Source organism: Phyllopteryx taeniolatus, chromosome 6 (genome assembly GCF_024500385.1).
Source record: "Phyllopteryx taeniolatus isolate TA_2022b chromosome 6, UOR_Ptae_1.2, whole genome shotgun sequence".
NCBI classification, from domain to species: Eukaryota; Metazoa; Chordata; class Actinopteri; order Syngnathiformes; family Syngnathidae; genus Phyllopteryx; species Phyllopteryx taeniolatus.
Window position 1 is genome coordinate 16,868,198 of NC_084507.1, and position 20,387 is coordinate 16,888,584.

At 41.3% G+C, this 20,387-nt stretch overlaps 2 protein-coding genes across 8 annotated transcripts in view; one reads left to right on the forward strand and one right to left on the reverse strand.

Moving 5' to 3' along the window:
- Positions 1–370: 370 nt before the first annotated feature.
- znf384b (zinc finger protein 384 b) lies at positions 371–17,130 on the reverse strand. Of its 5 annotated transcripts, none has more exons than XM_061776361.1 (10): positions 17,055–17,130; positions 15,415–15,482; positions 14,610–14,838; positions 14,246–14,359; positions 11,618–11,748; positions 10,903–10,994; positions 10,241–10,465; positions 5,118–5,285; positions 4,966–5,044; positions 371–1,645 (listed from the first exon to the last, which is right to left on the reverse strand). In XM_061776361.1, the coding sequence occupies exons 2-10, from the start codon at positions 15,475–15,477 to the stop codon at positions 1,022–1,024; spliced, it is 1,725 nt and encodes a 574-aa protein (XP_061632345.1). In that variant the 5' UTR covers positions 15,478–15,482; positions 17,055–17,130; the 3' UTR covers positions 371–1,021. The 5 variants fall into 5 exon arrangements, with proteins under 5 accessions (XP_061632345.1, XP_061632343.1, XP_061632342.1 ...); XM_061776359.1 differs by lacking the exon at positions 17,055–17,130 and adding an exon at positions 16,907–17,046; XM_061776358.1 differs by lacking the exon at positions 17,055–17,130 and adding an exon at positions 16,901–17,046.
- A 65-nt stretch (positions 17,131–17,195) lies between these two features.
- si:ch211-154o6.3 (uncharacterized protein LOC563854 homolog) overlaps positions 17,196–20,387 on the forward strand; it is a 31,730-nt gene continuing 28,538 nt past the window's right edge. For 2 of the 3 annotated variants that reach the window (XM_061776364.1, XM_061776365.1), the window contains exon 1: positions 18,754–19,041. In XM_061776364.1, the coding sequence (XP_061632348.1) occupies positions 18,952–19,041 (90 nt within the window). In that variant the 5' untranslated portion in view covers positions 18,754–18,951. Of the gene's footprint in view, positions 17,318–18,753; positions 19,042–20,387 lie in introns of those variants that run through there. The other variant, XM_061776366.1, reaches the window with a different exon arrangement.

Here is a 20,387-nt window from a genome sequence, read left to right on the forward strand (position 1 = left end):
CTTTTTTTTATTGTTCATTATCAAAGAAAAGAGACAATTACATTTGTTCATTATTACATTTTAGTTATTTAAATTGACAATATTTTAGAAATAAAAGTAGATTTCAGACACAAAAGAATTTATTTAGCATATTATGCAACTGAATGTGTTGAACATGCATATACAAAGCGTTGATAAGAGGTTCCAAATGTTTTTTTTATTCATTATCAAAAAAAGTCAAGACAATTACATTTTTGTTCATTATCGAATTTTATTTTAGAATTATTTTTATTTACAATATTTTAGGAATCAGTTAAAGTAAATTTCAGACGTCATGTAAAAGATCTTTTTTGTATATTATGCAACTGAATGTGCATGAACACCCCAGTGATAAAGATTCCAAACATTTTTTTTATTGTTCGTTATCAAAAAAGAAAGGTCAGATGTGCAAGTGTGTCCATAAAGGAGTATTACAAACATGACTCTTAAAGTACATAATAGCTAGACACACTAGACATACACAAAAAGCAGAATGATGGTATTACAATGTGAGAGCCTGCATTTAGGTGTACATTATATATACACACACACGTCACACTTTATCAGCTGGTAGTATACGATGTATCTACATATAGATGTTTTTTTTTTTTTTTTTTTCCTGAAAAGGAAATAACCTCTATATCCCTTTAAGAAGTGTTCCACATAGTAAATGGTAATAACACTGATGTAAAATGTCATTACAAATAGTCTCCAGAGCATAACATGGTTATGACCCGCAGGCTGTATTTGCACAGAAGAGCAGAACATGATAAAACAACAATCAAGACAGGCACTCTGTCGCTTCCTTTCTTAGAAACCATCACTGTGATGGACTGTAAATGTTTTCATTGCGGCACTTTCACACACATTTCCCTCTGATAGTACACTTCAGCAAAATAAAAAGCTTGGCCAAAACAAAACATTTCCAGGCACAGTTTCAAAAGTTCTCATTTCATTATAGTATTGCTTTTATGTCCTCTGTTCCCCCCCCCCGACTCCATCTCTATGAGTTGAGGTGCTCCACTTGGATGCTGGAAGACGACACAGTTAGGCAGAGGTCCTTGTGCGAGGAAATGTCCGACACGCCGACGGGTTTGTACTGGATGTCGCCAGCGGACACCGTCTTGTACTGGTGCAGGTCAAAGGGACAGTGCATGGCGTCTGGCTGGGCATAGCCGCTTTGGCTGTGTCCGGCTCGCCCCCCTCCGCCTTCCGAGCCATCCGCGTGGTTCCGAGCTCCAGGCTGAGCGCGGGCCGCCTGGCTTTGGCTCTGCTGCGCCGCCACGGCATTGGTCGCGTTCAACTGCTCTTGGCCGTGTTTCTCCATGTGTTTCAAGAGATAGGTCTCCTGGGGTGAAGGTAGAGGGGAGACAGTGGACACATGACTATACGGTGTAAAGTGGCTGGCAGGCGTGTGGCGCCAGTGAGGCCACTGGGAATTCTCTTCACAAATGCATATTGGTCTTACTGAGGTGTACGTGCGATTACAGAGACCGCACGAGTAGATCCGGGCATGCCTGACCGTGTGTTTGGACATGTGCACCTCCAGGCTTGCGGCGTCCACGTAGCCTTTGTTGCAGTTGGAGCACTTGTAAGGTTTGTCTTTGTTGTGCTGACGGCGATGGGACTTGATTGGGAGGAGTGGGGGTGAAAAAAGGTTAACAACACAGTGAGATGTTTTGGAACATGTCTAAGGCTGGAGTTACACTCAATTGATGCAATTCAGGGCTCGACACTAACTTTTGCGCTAGTAGCACTGGTCGCACCATTTTTTGAGGACGTACAGCATGACCATGGCATACCATAGTTTTGATTGACAGTGACTCGAGATATAACAATACGTTTGCCCCCAACAAGCAGTAGCAGACAAAACACGTGAATTAAATTTTACAAAAACAAAACAAAACAAAGGCTTTACTTGTATTTGTTCGACTCAGAGGAGGCACTTCTTATAGTGGGTTCTTAACTCTCTTCCTCCGGGGAAAACCACTCTTTAGAGGAGTCTGGGGTTTTTAACTTTGCACATACAGTATCTTCATATGTCTATGCTATATAGATTAGATTGCTAGATAGCTCTGCTAGCGTCATAACATCCATCCATCCATCCATCCATTTTCTACCGCTTATCCGGGTCGGGTCGCGGGGGCAGTAGCTTTAGCAGGGACGCCCAGACTTCCCTCTCCCCAGCCACTGCATCCAGCTCTTCCGGGGGGATCCCAAGGCGTTCCCAGGCCAGCCGAAGGACGTATTTTCTCCAGCATGTCCTGGGTCGTCCCCGGGGTCTCCTCCTGGTGGGACATCCCCAGAACACCTCACCAGGGAGGCGTCCGGGAGGCATCCGAATCAGATGCCCCAGCCACCTCATCTGGCTCCTCTCGATGTGGAGGAGCAGCGGCTCTACTCTGAGATCCTCCCGGATGACCGAGCTTCTCACCCTCTCTCTAAGGGAGACCTTCTCACCCTATCTCTAAGGGAGACCCCGGACACCCTACGGAGGAAACTCATTTCGGCCGCTTGTATCCGGGATTTTGTTCTTTCGGTCATGACCCACAGCTCGTGACCATAGGTGAGGGTAGGAACGTAGATCGACCAAATTGAGAGCTTCGCCTTTCGGCTTAGCTCCTTCTTTACCACAATGGACCTCCCGTTCCATTCTTCCCTAACTCGTGAACAAGACCCCAAGATACTTGAATTCCTCACTAGGGGCAGGATCTCATCCCCGGCCCGGAGAGGGCACGCCACCCTTTTCTGGCTGAGGACCATGGTCTGAGATTTGGAGGTCCTGATTCTCATCCCAGCCGCTTCACACTCGGCTGCGAACTGCTCCAGTGAGAGGTGGAGGTCACGGCTTGATGAAGCCAACAGAAGTCCACAAAACACATGTAGACTGGTTGGGCGAACTCACATGCACCCTCGAGGACCCTGCCGAGGGCGTAGAGCTGGTCCACTGTTCCACGGCCAGGACGAAAACCACACTGCTCCTCCTGAATCTGAGATTCGACTTCCCGACGGACCCTCCTCTCCAGCACCCCTGAATAGACCTTACCAGGGAGGCTGAAGAGTGTGATCCCCCTGTAGTTGGAACACACCCTCCGGTTTCCCTTCTTAAAAAGGGGGACCACCACCCCAGTCTGCCAATCCAGAGGCACTGTCCCCGATGCCCACGCGATATTGCAGAGGCGTGTCAACCAGTACAGCCCCACAACATCCAGAGCCTTTAGGAACTCCGGGAGAATCTCATCCACCCCCAGGGCCTTGCCACCGAGCAGCTTTTTAACTACCTCGGTGACCTCAAACCCAGAGATAGGAGAGGCCACCTCAGAGAACCCACACTCTGCTTCCTTATGGGAAGGCGTGTCAGTGGAATTGAGGAGGTCTTCGAAGTATTCTCCCTACCGACTCACAACGTCCCAAGTCGAGATCAGCAGCGCCCCATCCCCACTATACACAGGGTTGATGGTGCACTGCTTCCCCCTCCTGAGACGCCGGATGGTGGACCAGAAAGTCTTTCTCCATGGTCTCACCGAACTCCTCCCATACCCGAGTTTCTGCTTCAGCGACCACCAAAGCTGCATTCCGCTTGGCCAGCCGGTACCCAACAGCTGCCTCAGGAGTCCCACCGGCCAAAAAAGCCCGATAGGACTCCTTCTTCAGCTTGACGGCATCCCTCAACGTTGGTGTCCACCAACGGGTTCGGGGATTGCCGCCACCACCTTACGGCCACAGCTCCGGTCGGCCGCCTGAGACCCTCACAATACATTTGGGCCTGCCACGTCGGACCGGCATCTTCCCCCACCATCGGAGCCAACTCACCACCAGGTGGAGATCAGTTGACAGCTCCGCCCCTCTCTTCACCCGAGTGTCCAAGACATGCGACCGCAAGTCCGATAACACGACCACAAAGTCGATCATCGAACTGCGACCTAGGGTGTCCTGGTGCCAAGTGCACGTGTGGAAACCCATCACAATCCGTGATGAGCACAGAAGTCCAATAACAGAACAGCGCTCGGGTTCTGATCGGGGGGCCTTTCCTTCCAGGTCTCACTGTCATTGCCCACGTGAGCACTGAAGTCCCCCAGCAGAACGATGGAGTCTCCAGTGTCAGAACAAAGTTATTAAAACCTTTGCACATGACTGTGTTTGTAATGAAATTAAATGAAAATGTCCCGCCATTAAGCAGTTTGCAGTTAGAGGTACACACACACACTCACGCGCACACACACACACACGCGCGCACACATACACACACTCCTCGTAATTTTGAGACGCTCATACGTGATGTTACTCGAGGAAACAACTTATGGTTTTATTCCCATGACAAATGTAGCAGCATTGCTAATTTGTGTAAAAAGAAAAACTGTAGGTGACTTGCGGCGGGAGGACTGTACGAGTTTACCAGACGAGTTGATAGCTCACACTTGTAATTTAAAATTAATAAATAGTGGTTGTTTTTAAATACACAATGTGTAATTATCTTTGTTTTGTGTATTATTTTACACTAAACTTCAACTTGTAGGAATAAACAGCTTAAAGTCTCTTTTTTTGAACAATTGTTTACTAGCAGCAAATCAATGCAGGGAGGGATAAAAAACAAAAAACAGCCGAGCAACAGCTTGTATTTTGATGAACGCAGTCAAGGCATAATTGTACTTTTATACAAGACAGGGCATTGGTCTGAGCACAAAAATAGTCAACAAGTGAGGTTTTCAGCTATGAATGCCGAGGCCAAAAGAAAAAAAAAGGGGGGGTGAATTTGAGAGTAGCCAATTGCAAATAGCCGAGGAAACACTACTGTTATATGACTACCTCTCTGTTAATGTGATTCATATGTGAGCATTATCAATAAAGGGAGAATTTTTTATACAGTTCTTGTATTGATCTCATTAGATTGCATATGTTGAGGCTGGTCAGTACTGTACAAAGTTTGGGAGAGAAAATTACCCCCACCTGTAAATTGGAGAGTTGCGTGAAGGATTTCTCACATCCAGGGTGTGTACACTTGTACGGCCGATCTCCAGTATGAATCCTAATTTAAAAACACAACTGCAATTATTAAGTGAGCGCACAAAGCCAAAGAATGAATGAATTTTGTGTTTTACCTGTTGTGCTGCTGAAGGTGACTGAGCTGCCTGAATGACTTCTGGCAGTAGGAGCAGGTGTAAGGTTTCACCCCCGTGTGGATGCGGATGTGCTGTGCCAGGTAGCTGGAGTTGGCGAACGACTTAGTGCAATGTGGGCACTTGTGAGGCTTTGACTCCGTGTGGTTACTGACAGGGAGTGGGGGAATACACAAAAACTATTTTTAGAGAACACAGCGTTTAGGTAACTTTCCACAATGTACTTTTTACATGTCGGACATGATCAACAATTCTCAGACATGTTAACTCAAGCAGGGCAGGTTACAGGTTGAAATATATTAGAAAACAATCACTGTGCAAAAGTCTCCATTAGGTAAGTTATTTCAATGGTATAATGACCATATATACACTACTGTTCAAAGGTTTGGGGACACCCAAAGAATTCCATGATTCCATGAAAACACTGTTGTATAAACAAACCACAGTTCACAAGTTTGTCCTTATTTTTGAAAGACAAGCACTTTTTAAAAAAAATTAACATTAAATCAATCAGAAATAGTCTACACAAAACAGTGCTTTTCTTTTAAAATAAGGAAATTTCTATAGTATGTGACCCCAAACCGTTGGAACGGTAGTACCGGTATCTGAGTTGAATATCTACAGCGGCTGAAATAAGTATTTAACAGGTCACCATTTTTCTCACTAATTATATTTCCAAAGGTGCTATTGACCTGAAGATTTCACCAGATGTCGGGAACAACCCAAGTAATCCATACATACAAAGAAAGTAGAACAAATAAGATCAGAAATTAAGTTGTATGTAAAAATGTGAAATGACACAGGGAAAATGTATTGAACACATGAAGAAAGGGAGGTGCAAAAAGGCATGGAAAGCCAAGACAACACCTAAAATCTATCAATAATCAAACAGCAATCCAGCCCCTTGTCAGTGCAAATGAATATCAGCTGGTCCAGTCCTAATTGATGGCCTACAAAAAGGTCTCATTGCCAAGGTGTGAGTCAACACACATCTCATGATGGGTAAGAGCAGAGAGCTGTCTCAAGACCATCGCAAAGTAATTGTTTCAAAACATAACGATGGCATTGGTTACAGGCGCATATCTAAGCTTCTGAATGTTCCAGTGAGCACGGTCGGGGCCATAATACGTCAGTGGAAAGCCAATCATGCCACCATAAATTTGGCTTGATCTGGTGCTCCTCGCAAGATTTCTGACAGAAGAGTGCAAAGAATAATCAGAAGAGTTGTCCAAGAGCCAAGGACCACCTGTGCAGAGTTTCAAAAAGACCTGGAATTAGCAGGTATTGCTGTCACAAGGAAAACCGTGAGTAATGCACTCCGCCGCCATGGCCTGTATGCACACTCACCATGTAAGACCCCACTGCTGAAAAAAAAAGCATGTCAAAGCTTGTTTTGAAGTTTGCTGAACATTTGGACAAGCTAGTTAAATACTGGGAGAATATAGTCTGGCCAGATGCGAGCAAAATTGAACTGTTTGGATGCCATAATGCACACCACGTTTGGAGGAGAAATAGCACTGCACATTACAATAAAAACACCATACCAACACTGAAGTTCAGAGGGGTGAACATGATGGTGTGGGGCTGGTTTTCAGCAAATGGTACTGGTAAACTTCACATTATTGAAGGAAGAATGAATGGGCAAATGTACCGAGACTTTCTTGACAAAAATCTGCTGCCATCTACGAGGATGATGAAAATGAAACGAGGGTAGACATTTCAGCAGGCTAATGATCCAAAAACATACTACTCTCAATTGGTATCAAAGGAAAAAAATGAAGCTGCTAGAATGGCACAGCCAATCACCTGACTTGAATCCAATCAAAAATCTATGGAAAGAACTAAAACTCAAGGTCCATAAAAGAAGCCCATGGAACCTTCAAGATTTGAAGACTGCTTATGTGGAGAAATGGGCCAAAATCACACCAGAGCAATGCATAAGACTAGTTTCTCCATACAGGAGACTTGAACCCGTCACTGCAAACAAAGGCTTTTGCACAAAGTATTAAATAAATACCAGTCGGCGTGTTCAATACTTTTTCCCTGTGTTATTTCAAATTATTAGACACAACTTAATTTCTGATCTTATTTGTTCTACTTATGTATATGTATGTATGGATTGCTTGGGTTGTTCCCCACATCTGGTGAAAGTTTCATGTCAATAGCACCTTTGGAAATATATTTAATGAGAAAAATGGTGAAGTGTTAAATACTTATTTCAGTCGCTGTATATATACACTAAGTGAAGAAGAAAAATTCTAACTGACCCCCAAACTTTTGAACGTTAGCATAACCATGGTAGTCTTATGATTTCTGGCAAAAGGTAATCAAAACAACAAAGCTAGAAGTGTAACAAGACTTTTGTACAGTACTACAGAACAGGTGGAATTCAAAGGAAAGCGCATTCAAGAATGACCACATTAAAAAACGATAAAAACACAACACTGAGTTAGGATGTATAAGAAGTTGTGCACACACAAAAAATGTACAAATAGTGGCAGAAAACTAATTTCAATACACAAATGATGAAATGAGTCATGTTTATCGTTGTCACCATTTTGTTACTAACTTTGCTGCTTCAACATTTTTAAATCATATTTTTGCATGTCACAGTTATATTCTAAAAAACAAAAGGCCCTTTTAGAGGACTTAATAAAAATGAAATTTGAGCAAAAAGTCACTATTTTCTTCCCCAAAAGGTTGGGGTGGTGGAGGATATTACATTTCCTAAAATAGTGGCCACCCCCCCTAATAGATGCCATGCTCAAATTAGTTCGTGAGTTAGAACTCTTAGTGCCATTAAGTACACATAGGCCGCAATTGCGGTTTCTGTAATCCGTCATCTTTTTTATTTTTTTTTACAGGAGCAGGTGATTGGCCTACTGCCCATCCACAGTACCTGGTATTCCTACATGGTCTCCCATCAGAATCAGAATCAGAATCATCTTTATTTGCCAAGTATGTCCAAAACACACAAGGAATTTGTCTCCGGTAGTTGGAGCCGCTCTAGTACAATTTACAGAACACTTTGGAGACAGAGACATTGACAAAAAACAATTGTGCAAAAAGATGCAGAGTCCTCTAGCACTTAGAGTACCAAGTACTAACCAGGACCAACCCTGCTTAGCTTCCGAGATCGGACGAGATCAGGGTACCACACGGGGGCCATGCTCAAATTAGTCACCGGTTAAGTCCTCTACAAATATCCACCTCCCACAGATAATAAGTGTCATTACCTCTGTTCATAGACACTATTGTTCACACACAGAGACTGAAAGAGTTAACTGCCCAGCCCAGTGGAACTCTCATTGCTAACCAACTCAGAAGCACCTACCAAAGTACATAATTATATGAATTCCGTAGGACAGCGGTCCCCTGCACATTTATTAGTCACGGATTCACCTAGTCGCTGATTTCTTTTTGGAATTTATCTTCCGTTATTTGCTGAAAACCAATGTCTAATATGAAATGTATTGCTTTGGCGCCATCTTGGAACTATTTGGAAGTGAGTTGAGGAGCTTCATGTAGTGCTTTGCCACCAATCTATTAAAAATTACTACAGCAACCCCGAGAATAGTGGAAGAACACCGTATTTAAGATGATCTTATGTAATGTGGAGACGTCGGGTTTCATGACGATTATGTTGTGTTCCAGGGAGCTATGTAACTTGTTATACTTACTTTTGTTTTAAACTCCAGTTTTACTTGACACAAATTACAATAATACCACCGGTAATATTGTTTAATATTATTCCAAAACTATGTACAAATAGAGCCCCCTCCCCCAGATAATAGACAGCTCTCCCCATCTGCAATTCAGGAAATAAACCACTATTTGCAGAAATAAACTAATTCAATCTGTTTATGATAACAATATTGAAGCAATGAGAAATACAAACATACACACACCGAAGCAGCAAAGTTAATCAAACTGAAATTTGTAGTCATTGGCAAAATGCTTGGCCACGACTGTCGTCACTCGTGACTCACATCAGGGGGGAGGAAAGGGGGTGTGTGTGCACATGATGCCCATGTGTGTACACAGCTTCACAAAGCACATGTAAAGAATGTGCATGCATGATTGGGCTTGTGAAAACACACAGACTGCATCCAAACGATTTCTAGCGCCAGGAGGATGAATGAGCAGCACAAAAGCAGAGCAGGGCAGCACACAGCTATTCCACACAGACAAAGTATTAATGATAAAACATTATTAAACAATAGATTAATGGTTTAGAAGGTGAAACTAATTTGCAGGGGAAAGCACAGACAGAAAGGAGGGGTAGTCAGGCAGTGACAAAGAAATGAGCACATAAATGAAAAAGGAGACAAAGTGTTGACAATGACATACGTTGTAAAATAAACTCAACCGGATTATTGCATGGAAATAATGGAAATTATATTTGTGTGACCAATTTGCAGGGGAAGTACAAATAATCGAGATAATGTGGTTGCACAAGTGTGCACCCCCCCTTATAACTAGGAATGTGGCTGTGCTCAGAATTACCCAATCACATTCAAACTCTGGCTTGTGCTGTAATATGTGACTACATAAATGTCTCAGAACTTTATTTGGGGTTAATCAGAGACACTTTAAATGGTGGCAGGTGTGTGCTGACACCCATTTCACAAGAATTTGAATATTGGCAAAATTCTGACTACCGCTACATCCCCACTTATAAGCGGGTGTGCACATTTGTGCAACCACATTATATCAGTTGATTTTTTTTTTTTACTTGCCATGTCTAAGATACATATTTTTTCCCAATTGAGTTGTACAGGTTAAAGGTCACATTAGTGGTGGAAAATATTGAAATTATTTATCTTTGTCACAAAAACTTTTGTAAAGGGATGTGTAGAGTTTTTATATCCACTGTATAGTACACAGGGAGTGGCTTCGAAAACGGCATTAATGTTTCCTTTCCTGAAAAGTGGGATCTTATGGCGGGAGGGGCTATGCCATGCTAGCTTACATTAAAACGGAATCGTGATATGCGCAATATGCACATCATTGTACATTGAGGAGCAAATTGGGACTTCTGTAAGGGGCTTTCAGGTGAGGAGGGGGTACATGGGTGGGTGGTATGAGAGGGGTGTCTGCAGTACCGTGTGTGCTGCTGTAAGTGACTGAGCTGCCTGAATGATTTCTGGCAGTAGGAGCAGGTGTAAGGCTTGGCCCCACTGTGGATGCGGATGTGCTGCGCCAGGTAGCTGGAGTTGGCGAACGACTTGGCGCAGTGTGGACACTTGTGAGGTTTGGCCTCTGTGTGCGACTTGGAGTGGATCTGCATGTCAGACTTACTGAAGAAGGTCGCCGCGCACATTCGGCACCTACAGGCGGGAGAGACACAGAAATGGGGGAAGGGGTGGGGGGGGCGGTGGATAGGACAAGGAGAAGATGGTCGCACATGGAGAGGAGATGCAAGACAACGAAGCAAAGGAACAGACAAGAAGGTGAACCACAGAGAGGAATAAAGGAACGATCAAAAGAGAGACAGGGAAAGATGTCAAAGGAGAAATCAGTGAAAGCAGAAGAGGGGGGAAAGGTATGTCCATATTGTAAAACTCAAAAGAGCATGCGGTGTGGTAGAGTGCGAGCAGACTATGCAGCACAAATTGCAGTTTTCGATGCAGATCAGGCGCCTTGGTTGTGGCCTGCCATGCAGCAAACTGACGCCTACAGTAGCTCTATTGAAGCATCTACAGAAGGGGCGCTTGCATTCGGCAACTCAAGCAAGAACATGAGGATGCGCATTTTACCTACATACCTATATGTTTTAGTGCTGTCCTTCAGCCCGGGCTCCTCCTCCTCGTTGGAAAGATCATATGGATCCCTGGTGTGATGATGCAAAGATGTCACCTGTTAAAAAAAAAAAAAAAAAAAGAAAAAAGTCATTGTTCAATCTTACAGTCAGTTAGAAAAAGTCATAATATTATGATATTCTTTGAAGAGACTTATGTGGTAGTTTTATCATTTTATTTTCATTTTAGTGTGGCCCAATGTACTATGGAAAAGTTGAAAATAGAATTACAGGCCGGAATGGGACAATTCACATTATTTTACCACATTTTGCCATGTACAAGTACAAAATACCTTCATAAAGCTCCCTTTTAGATTCCCATGGAGCACAATATCAACACAATCACATAGCCCAAGCTTTGTTATTGGTTGACCTAAGTATAATTAATTATTAAATAGTATCACATTGTTATGAGATAGCATATTGGTATTATAACTAAGTAACTCATAATTATAACTTAGTAGCTCATAATTATGAGATAGTATCTTGTAATTATGACTTAATATGTCATAATTTTGAAAAATTTTACTTTTCTAGTTTTTGGGAGGGAGGAAAATGGGCTTCCATAATGTACTGCAAGATTGAAAAAGCAGAAAGAAAAAAAAAAGTACTTTTTCCCGAAAATATTACTACAATAAATTTCTTGTCAGTGTGGGACTTGAGACATCAGGTCGTATCTCACCTGTCCGCCAGCACTCAGCTGAGTCAGTATTAGAGTTTCGTTGCCCGCGCCGACCATGCTCTTCTTCTTGCGGCCTCGCTTGGACGGCGCCGGCATCACCACCATGTGGGACGTCCCATCCTCTTTTTTGTCTATGGAAGATTGGATCGACATAGAAAGGTTGAGACACAATAATTATAGCAAATATTTCCTCAAACAGAAACTCCCACTGTAATAGACAATGTGCAACAACAAATACCTCCTTAAGTTCCCTCTCACTGCCACTGTAATGACCTTGACTATGACTGATATCACCAAACGTCATGCTAGACCACAAAACACTGTCTGCAAAGCAAACATGGTAACTGTAAAGCTGGTCTTTACGGTATAGTGTTCCCCTGCATCTTTGCAACTGTCTACTCATATGCTACTACATATCAGACTGCATCATCCAGATTTGCCAGGACACTAATTGTTGAAGCTTTGTAGGTAGAATTCGTTCCCATTCTTGCTTGATGTATAACTTCAGCTGTTTAACAGTCCGGGGTCTCCGTTCTTGTAGTTTACGCTTCATAATGCGCCACACATTTTCAATGGTACCCGCACTCTTTTACTACGAAGCCACGCTGTTGTAGATCGTGCAGAATGTGGTTTGGCATTGTCTTGCTGAAATAAGCAGGGGCGTCCATGAAAAAGACATTGCTTGGATGGCAGCATATGTTTCTCCAAAACCTGTATGTACCTATCAGCATTCACAGATGTGTAAGTTACCCATGCCATTGGCACGAACACAGCCCGATACCATCACAGATGCTCGCTATTGAACTTTGCGTCCATAACAGTCCGGATGGTTCTTTTCCTCTTTGGCCCAGAGGACACGACGTCCACAATTTCCAAAAACAATTTGAAATGTGGACTTGTCGGACCACAGAACACTTTTACACTTTTCATCAGTCCATCTTAGATGAGCTCAGGCCCAGAAAAGCTGGCGGCGTTTCTGGGAGTTGTTGATAAATGGCTTTTGCTTTGCATAGTAGAGTTTCAAGTTGCACTTACGGATGTAGCGCCGAACTGTATTTACTGCCATTGGTTTTCTGAAGTGTTCCTGAGCCCATGTGGTGATATCCTTTACACATTGATGTCGGTTTTTGATGCAGTGCCGCCTGAGGGATCGAAGGTCACGGGCATTCAATGTTGGTTTTCGGCCTTGCCGCTTACATGCAGTGATTTCTCCAGACTCTCTGAACCTTTTGATGATATTATGGACTGTAGATGATGAAATCCCTAAATTCCTTACAATTGTATGTTGAGGAACATTGTCCTTAAACTGTTCGACTATTTTCTCACACACTTGTTCACAAAGAGGTGAACCTCGCCCCATCTTTGCTTGTGAATGACTGAGCAATTCAGGGAAGCTCCTTTTATACCCAATCATGGCACCCACCTGTTCCCAATTAGCCTGTTCACCTGTGGGGTGTTCCAAACAGGTGTTTGATGAGCATTCCTCAACTTTCTCAGTCTTTTTTGCCACCTGTCCCAGCTTTTTTTTTGGAACGTGTTGCAGCCATAAAATTCTAAGTTAATGATTATTTGCTAAAAACAATAAAGTTGATCAGTTTGAACATTAAATATCTTTGTAGTGTATTCAATTAAATATAGGTTGAACAGGATTTGTAAATCATTGTATTCTGTTTTTATTTATGTTTAACACAACGTCCCAACTTCATTGGAATTGTATTTATTAAAAGCACTTGAGCCTCGTTAAAATGTTCCATCCTGGGCACACATAAACCTATCGGTAGTTCCTGCCCTTCATAGGCGCAAAGGAGTGCATTTCAGTCCATTCCAAACCTCTTGCAAGTGGAAGGCTCATATGTCGGTTTATCCAAACCATGCCCTTTTGGCATGTTATCTTATTTATGAATTTAACGTTTACTTATCCAGGTCAGGCAATTGAGAACACATTCTCTTTTGCAATGTTGACCTGGATGCACATCGAGTAAAACAAGGCAACATAAAAGCACGTTCTTTAAATTTGCAATTTTACCAGATTTTACCTGGCTGTACCTTCCACCTCGGTCCCCAACGAAAAGGTTTTCTCAACAGCCGGTGTGTGTAGTAGTCTGCCCTTAGTGCTGACAATGCAAACAAAACTGAACTCACCTTATTCATCCCAATATCATCATTTAAAGTCAGTGAGGGATATTGTACATGATTGGTGCACCTGTTTTAAGCCTCTCATGAACCTTTCTATGAACCTATTCATCATATGCTAGCCTACCTTTTCATCCTATCATATGCTGTGATGTAAATATGTAGATAGCACATTGTACAGTTTGTTGTATATGTATTTATATATTGTATTTATTTGTTTTTATCGTATTTCTAATTGCTTTTATTTTGCCTTGTTTTGCCCTGCTGTCTGCAGTCAGGTAAGCATTGTAAATGAGAAACCTCTCAATTGCATCACCTGACTAAATAAATGATAAATAATCTGTACATCACGGCTCTTGTTTTGGACTCGATCGTTTTGTGTGTATAACTGTTTAAAAACAGACAATGGGTAATGGGGATGGGCCAGGGATTCACTGAATTAGAGGAGAGTAACTTTGCTTACTTTAGGGATAAATAAATTTCTGTGCGCTTTACCTGGTGAATGGACGGCGGAGACAATCATGGTGGTGGTTGGGTGCGCGGACACAAAGGACTGCGAGGATGTGGGCGATACTAACGTTCCCTGGGGAGTCGTGATGACCAGACCCGCTGCACAGCGCACACAAAAAGAGACAACAAAAACAATGTTGCTAACTGCAGAGGGAGGGACTTTGAATTAATAATAAAGTGATAAGTAGCAATAATAATGCATGTTATGTGTGTTCATTTACAAGTTCATATGTCAGCCTAATGGAGTGTACCCCCACAGTTCCTATGGTAACATATCCCAGCTCCCATTTTGTTTTGGCTGGTGCTCATTAAGAACCCGAATAAACAACGTGGCAGGAGAGCGACCCACCTGCCGTCATGATGCCTGTCGAAGGGACGGGCAGCACGGTAATATTCTGGCTGCTGTGTGGTGGGTGCAGGTGGGCCGCGCTGACAACCTGCCCACCTCCGTCTGTCTTGCCTCCCGGCGTTGGGATGGTGAGCAAGGCCGTTTGGTAGTGGGAGGCCGAGGATGGAGGGAAGGACACGTTCTTTTCTTGCTGCTCTTTCACTTTGTTCAGGAACACTGCATTCTCCAGCTGCAAGGATGGCGTCACGCAATAACGTTTATGTCCATTCTTACGAGAATCAAGTCAAAATTACCACATGAACCTAAAAAGCAATACTGTTTCGATCATTAAATACAATGGTACCTCACCTTATGAGTGACGTGAATTATGGGCTTTTCCAGATTTTTTGTCCCGAGTTACAAAAGCATAAATTTGAGTTATAAACTGCTTATTCACAATAAGCAGCAGATTGTGAACAATTCTTCAAAAAAGTGGCCAAGTGTTTGCCTCAAGCTGTTTCTTGCCACTCCCAGTTGAAGTTGACTATTAAACTTATCATAAAACAAAGACAATGACAATATACTTTGTATTTAACCAAGTGTTTCCTAATTAGTATCCTAATACTATTTTGAAATAATAAAAATACAAAGAATTTGAAGCTGTTTTGTCATCTACCTGTATTATTCCATTGATGTTCTAGGTTTTAGCCATGGTATCATTTCAGTATTGTTATTGAATGCTTTATGTAGGGATAGCATTGGAGTCAGAATTTTGGTATGACAACACTGGCTGGTAGCTTTGAGCAAGTAAGGCAACCTCTCATACCTGTCCTGGCACAGTTGGGATGGGAGACCAGAAATAGGATGAGTTAAAATGAGAATCTTCCATTATTCCTGCAAGTGAGATGACAATAATTAAATCAAATATGACAAACCAATGCTTAAGAGCAGGTTAAAGTTTCCTAACAGTGTCACATCACAGGTGTAAACATAAATAATGGCTCCATGTCTGTATGTGATGTGACACAAGGTGGAACTCCACCATTGCATCTTTACTATTGGCATTTGTGACATAAACAACATAAGAATGTGATCATTATAAAGAGTGTCTTAGAAGTCATTACGCAGATATACACTTCCTTTTTTTAAATTTCATTTCAGGTATCATTGGGACAGACGTGAGGCTATCAGCATTTAACATTGTCGGCTTTGGAGTTTTTGTAAGCATATCATTCTGCCCATGGTACACCAACTGACAATGGAGCAGTCTTTTTGAGGACCCCTCAGTGCCAGTTTGAGAAGCTTTAAGGTCAGGGACAGAAAATCCTCTTGCCAGGCAGCAATTTTGCAACGCTGGTCTAATGGAAATTGTAAGCCATGGGCAAGGGAATAATATGCTTCCAATAATTACAAAGCCTGAGCTGTCAAATGATACCACAAATGAAAAAGAAAAAGATTAAGTGTATCGTGACTTTTAGAACACCCTGTATTATTATCTTTGGTCACCTGGTATGCAGCAGTGAGACTTGTGTGCAGTACATCAAAATATCAAGGGGACATAATCACAAAAGGTTTAACAACTGAGGAAGTGTGAGAGAACATTTTAAACAATAAAATTGAGAAATTGACGTTAATCATCAGCAGATAAAATTATTTTTAGCCTAATGTGAGGTTCGATCAGGTTTTCAAAGCTCATTGAGTTGCTTTTATCAGATAAACAACGCACACTAAAACATTGGAAGTTTATACAGTGTACTCTATTGCTACCTTCATTATGATATAAATATAGCTTTTACAGTATACTGTATTGGTACATTCATTATTATCATATTTATATTAGTAGAATGTGAAGAATTTAGATTTTCAGCACATTGTCATTGTGGGTCCAATGCCTGTAAATATGAGGGATTTATATTGAACCTTATTAGTTTTAAAAGGCGTATATTTAATCAATGCTACACTAATGACCCAAAAATGACAGCAATATAAAGAGTATATGCACACAGCAGCGTTTATATTGCGGTTAGCTAATCGGGCCCAACGTGTGCTGATTAGCGTACAGTTAGCAGCGAGCGCTAGCACGGGTGTATTCGTGCTAGCAACAAATAAAGAGCAAAAAAAGAAAAGGATGATGACCAAAAAAAAAAAAAAGCAAAAAAAAGCGCGTCCACACACAAGCGAGCGAGCGCGCGCCCGCGCACGCACACACACACACACACACACACACACACTTCCGCCTGCCGAGTCATGCAAATATAGCAACAATATAGCAAGCAGTCGCATGAACAAGATGACCAAGAGCAGCTTTTTACCCGCACCGTCCACTCTCTCCCCCACCCCGAACCTCCTTCTCCCGCTACGACTTGGACGCAATTCCCAATTGTGTGGATTGAAAAAAAACAAAAACACGATGAAGTTCAGTTTTTTTTTTTTTTTTTTTTTTTTTTTTTAGATTTTTTTTTTCACCCTCCGATGATGGCTGCCTCGTCTGGGGCTTCACTTCCTCCGGATGAGGTCGTCAGACAAAAGGAAACATACGTGATGATGTCATATCCGGGAATGGCACCGCTTAAAAAAATAATAAAAAAATAAAAATAAAATTACAATTAAAAGATGCCTCTCCATTTGGGCCTTTCGTACTCATCTGCATATTTAAATTAAAAAATGACATGATTTGAAATGATTCTTTTTTTTTTTTTTACCGCGTTGCCATTTCGTCTTCGGAACGAGTAAGTGCTGCCTTCATCTACTGTTGTAAAAACAAAAGACTTGTTACAAAACACGTAAGTGAAAATCCAGTGTAGTAGGATGTCAGGATTGACCATGGATGGATGGATATGGACGTTATTTTTACTTCTTATTTTTTTGTCCTTTAGTGTGCCCTGTATTTAATATATTTTCTTGTTTTGTTCTCTCATATATAAAGCACGTACAACTGCCTAGTGTATAAATGGTCTGTATGAATAAACCTGGCTTGATGATAGCTTAACGTGTCAGTTAAATGTAGTACTATGTTGTTTATTTTGAACCGCGATAAACGCTACAAGCATGTATATATATATATATATATATTATATATATGTAATGTGTAATTTATAACAATTATAATAATTGTGTGTAATAATTTTGGTTAATGGCGGCATGGTGGGCGACTGGTTAGAGCGTCAGCCTCACAGTTCTGCGGACCGGGGTTCAATCACCGACCCCGCCTGTGTGGAGTTTGCATGTTCTCCCCGTGCCTGCGTGGGTTTTCTCCGGGCACTCCGGTTTCCTCCCACATCCCAAAAACATGCATTAATTGGGGACTCTAAATTGCCCGTAAGTGTGTCTGTGAGTGTGAATGGTTGTTTGTTTGTATGTGCACTGCGATTGGCAACCAGTTCAGGGTGTACCCCGCCTCCTGCCCGATGATAGCTGGGATAGGCTCCAGCACGCCCGCGACCCGAGTGAGGAGAAGCAGCTCAGTGAATGGATGGATGGATGGTCTCAGACCAAATGTATTGAACTTGAGAGTTAAATACACTTCAACGCTTCGTATGGAGTAATTATTTCACGTAATACTAGAGGGAGCCCACGTACCACTTGTCGTACCTGCACTACACTGTGAATCACTGCTCTGAGATTTTTTTTCTCATGTAATTATATGCTGCACTTATCTTTTTTTGTACTATCTATCTATCTATCTATCTATCTATCTATCTATCTATCTATCTATCTATCTATCTATCTATCTATCTATCTATCTATCCTCTTATTGTAACCTCAGATAATTACAATAATATTAGAAATTATTTTATTATTTTTAATTAATTAATTAATTATTATTTTGTAATCGTTGTCATTCAATAATAATAAAAAAAGAATTAGTGTAATTATAGATCATAACATCGATAGGTGGGCTAATCTATTTTGTAGTCCAGGGGTGGAAAAATATAATTATAATCAATTAACCAATTAAAATATTGATTTATTGTTTTGATTAAATATAACTAAATATTACAAAATATATCCAAATTAATAAAGATTGTACCAATTTTAGGAAAAAGAGGTGTAAATTCAACAAATACTACTAGAGGACTCTTGATAATGTAAAAGCTTCGGTGGTACATTATCCATAAAGTACCGGAACTCTGGCCACTTGGTGTCGCTGTCGAAGCAGACCGACACGTCTTCTGCAACTCCACGACATCCGGCGACACGTTTGCCCAAACCAAACAGTCTCCATTCCAACAATATCTCCATTCAAATCCACATAGTGCTTTTTTAATGACAAACCCACGCCCCCCCCATTTTTCCTTCACATTATGTTCCAATTTGAGAGTTAGTGAATTACTCATACAAGCAGAGGAGCTTGGCGGTCCAAATGGGGGAGGTGAGGAAGCTCCAGAAGAAGTTGAGGCAGATTGAGAATCTGGAGATAAAAATCAGTCTCAACCCCGAGGAGAGATTCAAGGTACACGACCACTCTTATAGTTTCTTTTATGGTTGTTTCGAGGACAAGTTTATCACATATTTAGAGAAGTAAAGATTCAATAAAACGACCGCAAAAAAATGGTTTATCCCAAAGTATTTATGAATGTTGATATAAATTGAGGACGTTTACAGAAATAAATTCTACAAATGATTGATACAGACACTTTTTCCACATTTTATAGTCTTACTCTAACATTTACTAAATTAAATTCCCCTCAAAATTCTAAACACAACACCCAATAATAAAAACGTGAACATTATTTTAGATTTTTGGATATTTATTTAAAAAAAAAAAACTGAGCTAACAAGCCCGAGGTGGAGCTCATCCCATCTGATTCTTACGGAAAACACTACCTGTATGTTACATGTATGTTTGTAAGGCTGAGAAGGGACGTGCTGGGAGCACACAACTCTGGCTTTACGTATTGTGAGTTTTATAAATTCCTCCTCTCAGTGGAAATTGTACACAACGTCACCCCAACCGTGTCAGACTCCCCACACTGTAAAACATGAGGCGTTTGCGCAGTTTAAAACCAAATAACTTACACTGATATTTGTATATTTATCTCTACTTAGCTAGGTAAGTCTTGTAGCATATACTCAACACTAGGTGAGTTGAAATAACTTCAAAATATCCGTGGAAATAATGATATTTTCTTTCGAAACTTGACTAGGGTCCTAAAATCAGGTAGCGGCGCAGTGTCTGTTGTATTGTTCAGAAAAAAGAAAAGAAACAAAAAACAATTGTAGCGTTTTTTTTCCACATAAAAGGTTTTATGCTGTATGCACCATAGGGAAATCATAATAATACTACTTCTGTTTAAAATGTGAATTTCATATACAGTTTACATAATTATTTTTATTTATGTAAATGTGTTGTTAGTTGTTGTTTAAAGTACAGTTCGTACACAAATAAAATAACATAATAATAACATATTTTGCAGCTGGCATGAAGTTATGGTTGGTGATTAGCATTCCAGAAATGTTTTAGAATGGATGATGAGTGTTGATCAGGTACATGTTTTTATGAATTTATTATTGTTTAGCCATGATTTCAAATACAATTTCTCCAATGTTTTTGTGTTTAATATATATATGTGTGTGTGTGTATCCTCGTGAGGATAAGCGGTTACAGAAAATGGATGGATGTGCAAATGATGCAGATTCCTCTAGCAATTTAGAGCAATTTGAAATGACTAATAGAGCAATAGTCTGGTACAGTGACCATTGTGCAAATGGCGCAGAGACTCCAAGAAATTTAAACAGTTTAAAGTGACTAGCAGTGCGATAATCTGGAACGATGTCAATTGTGGAAATGGTGCAAAT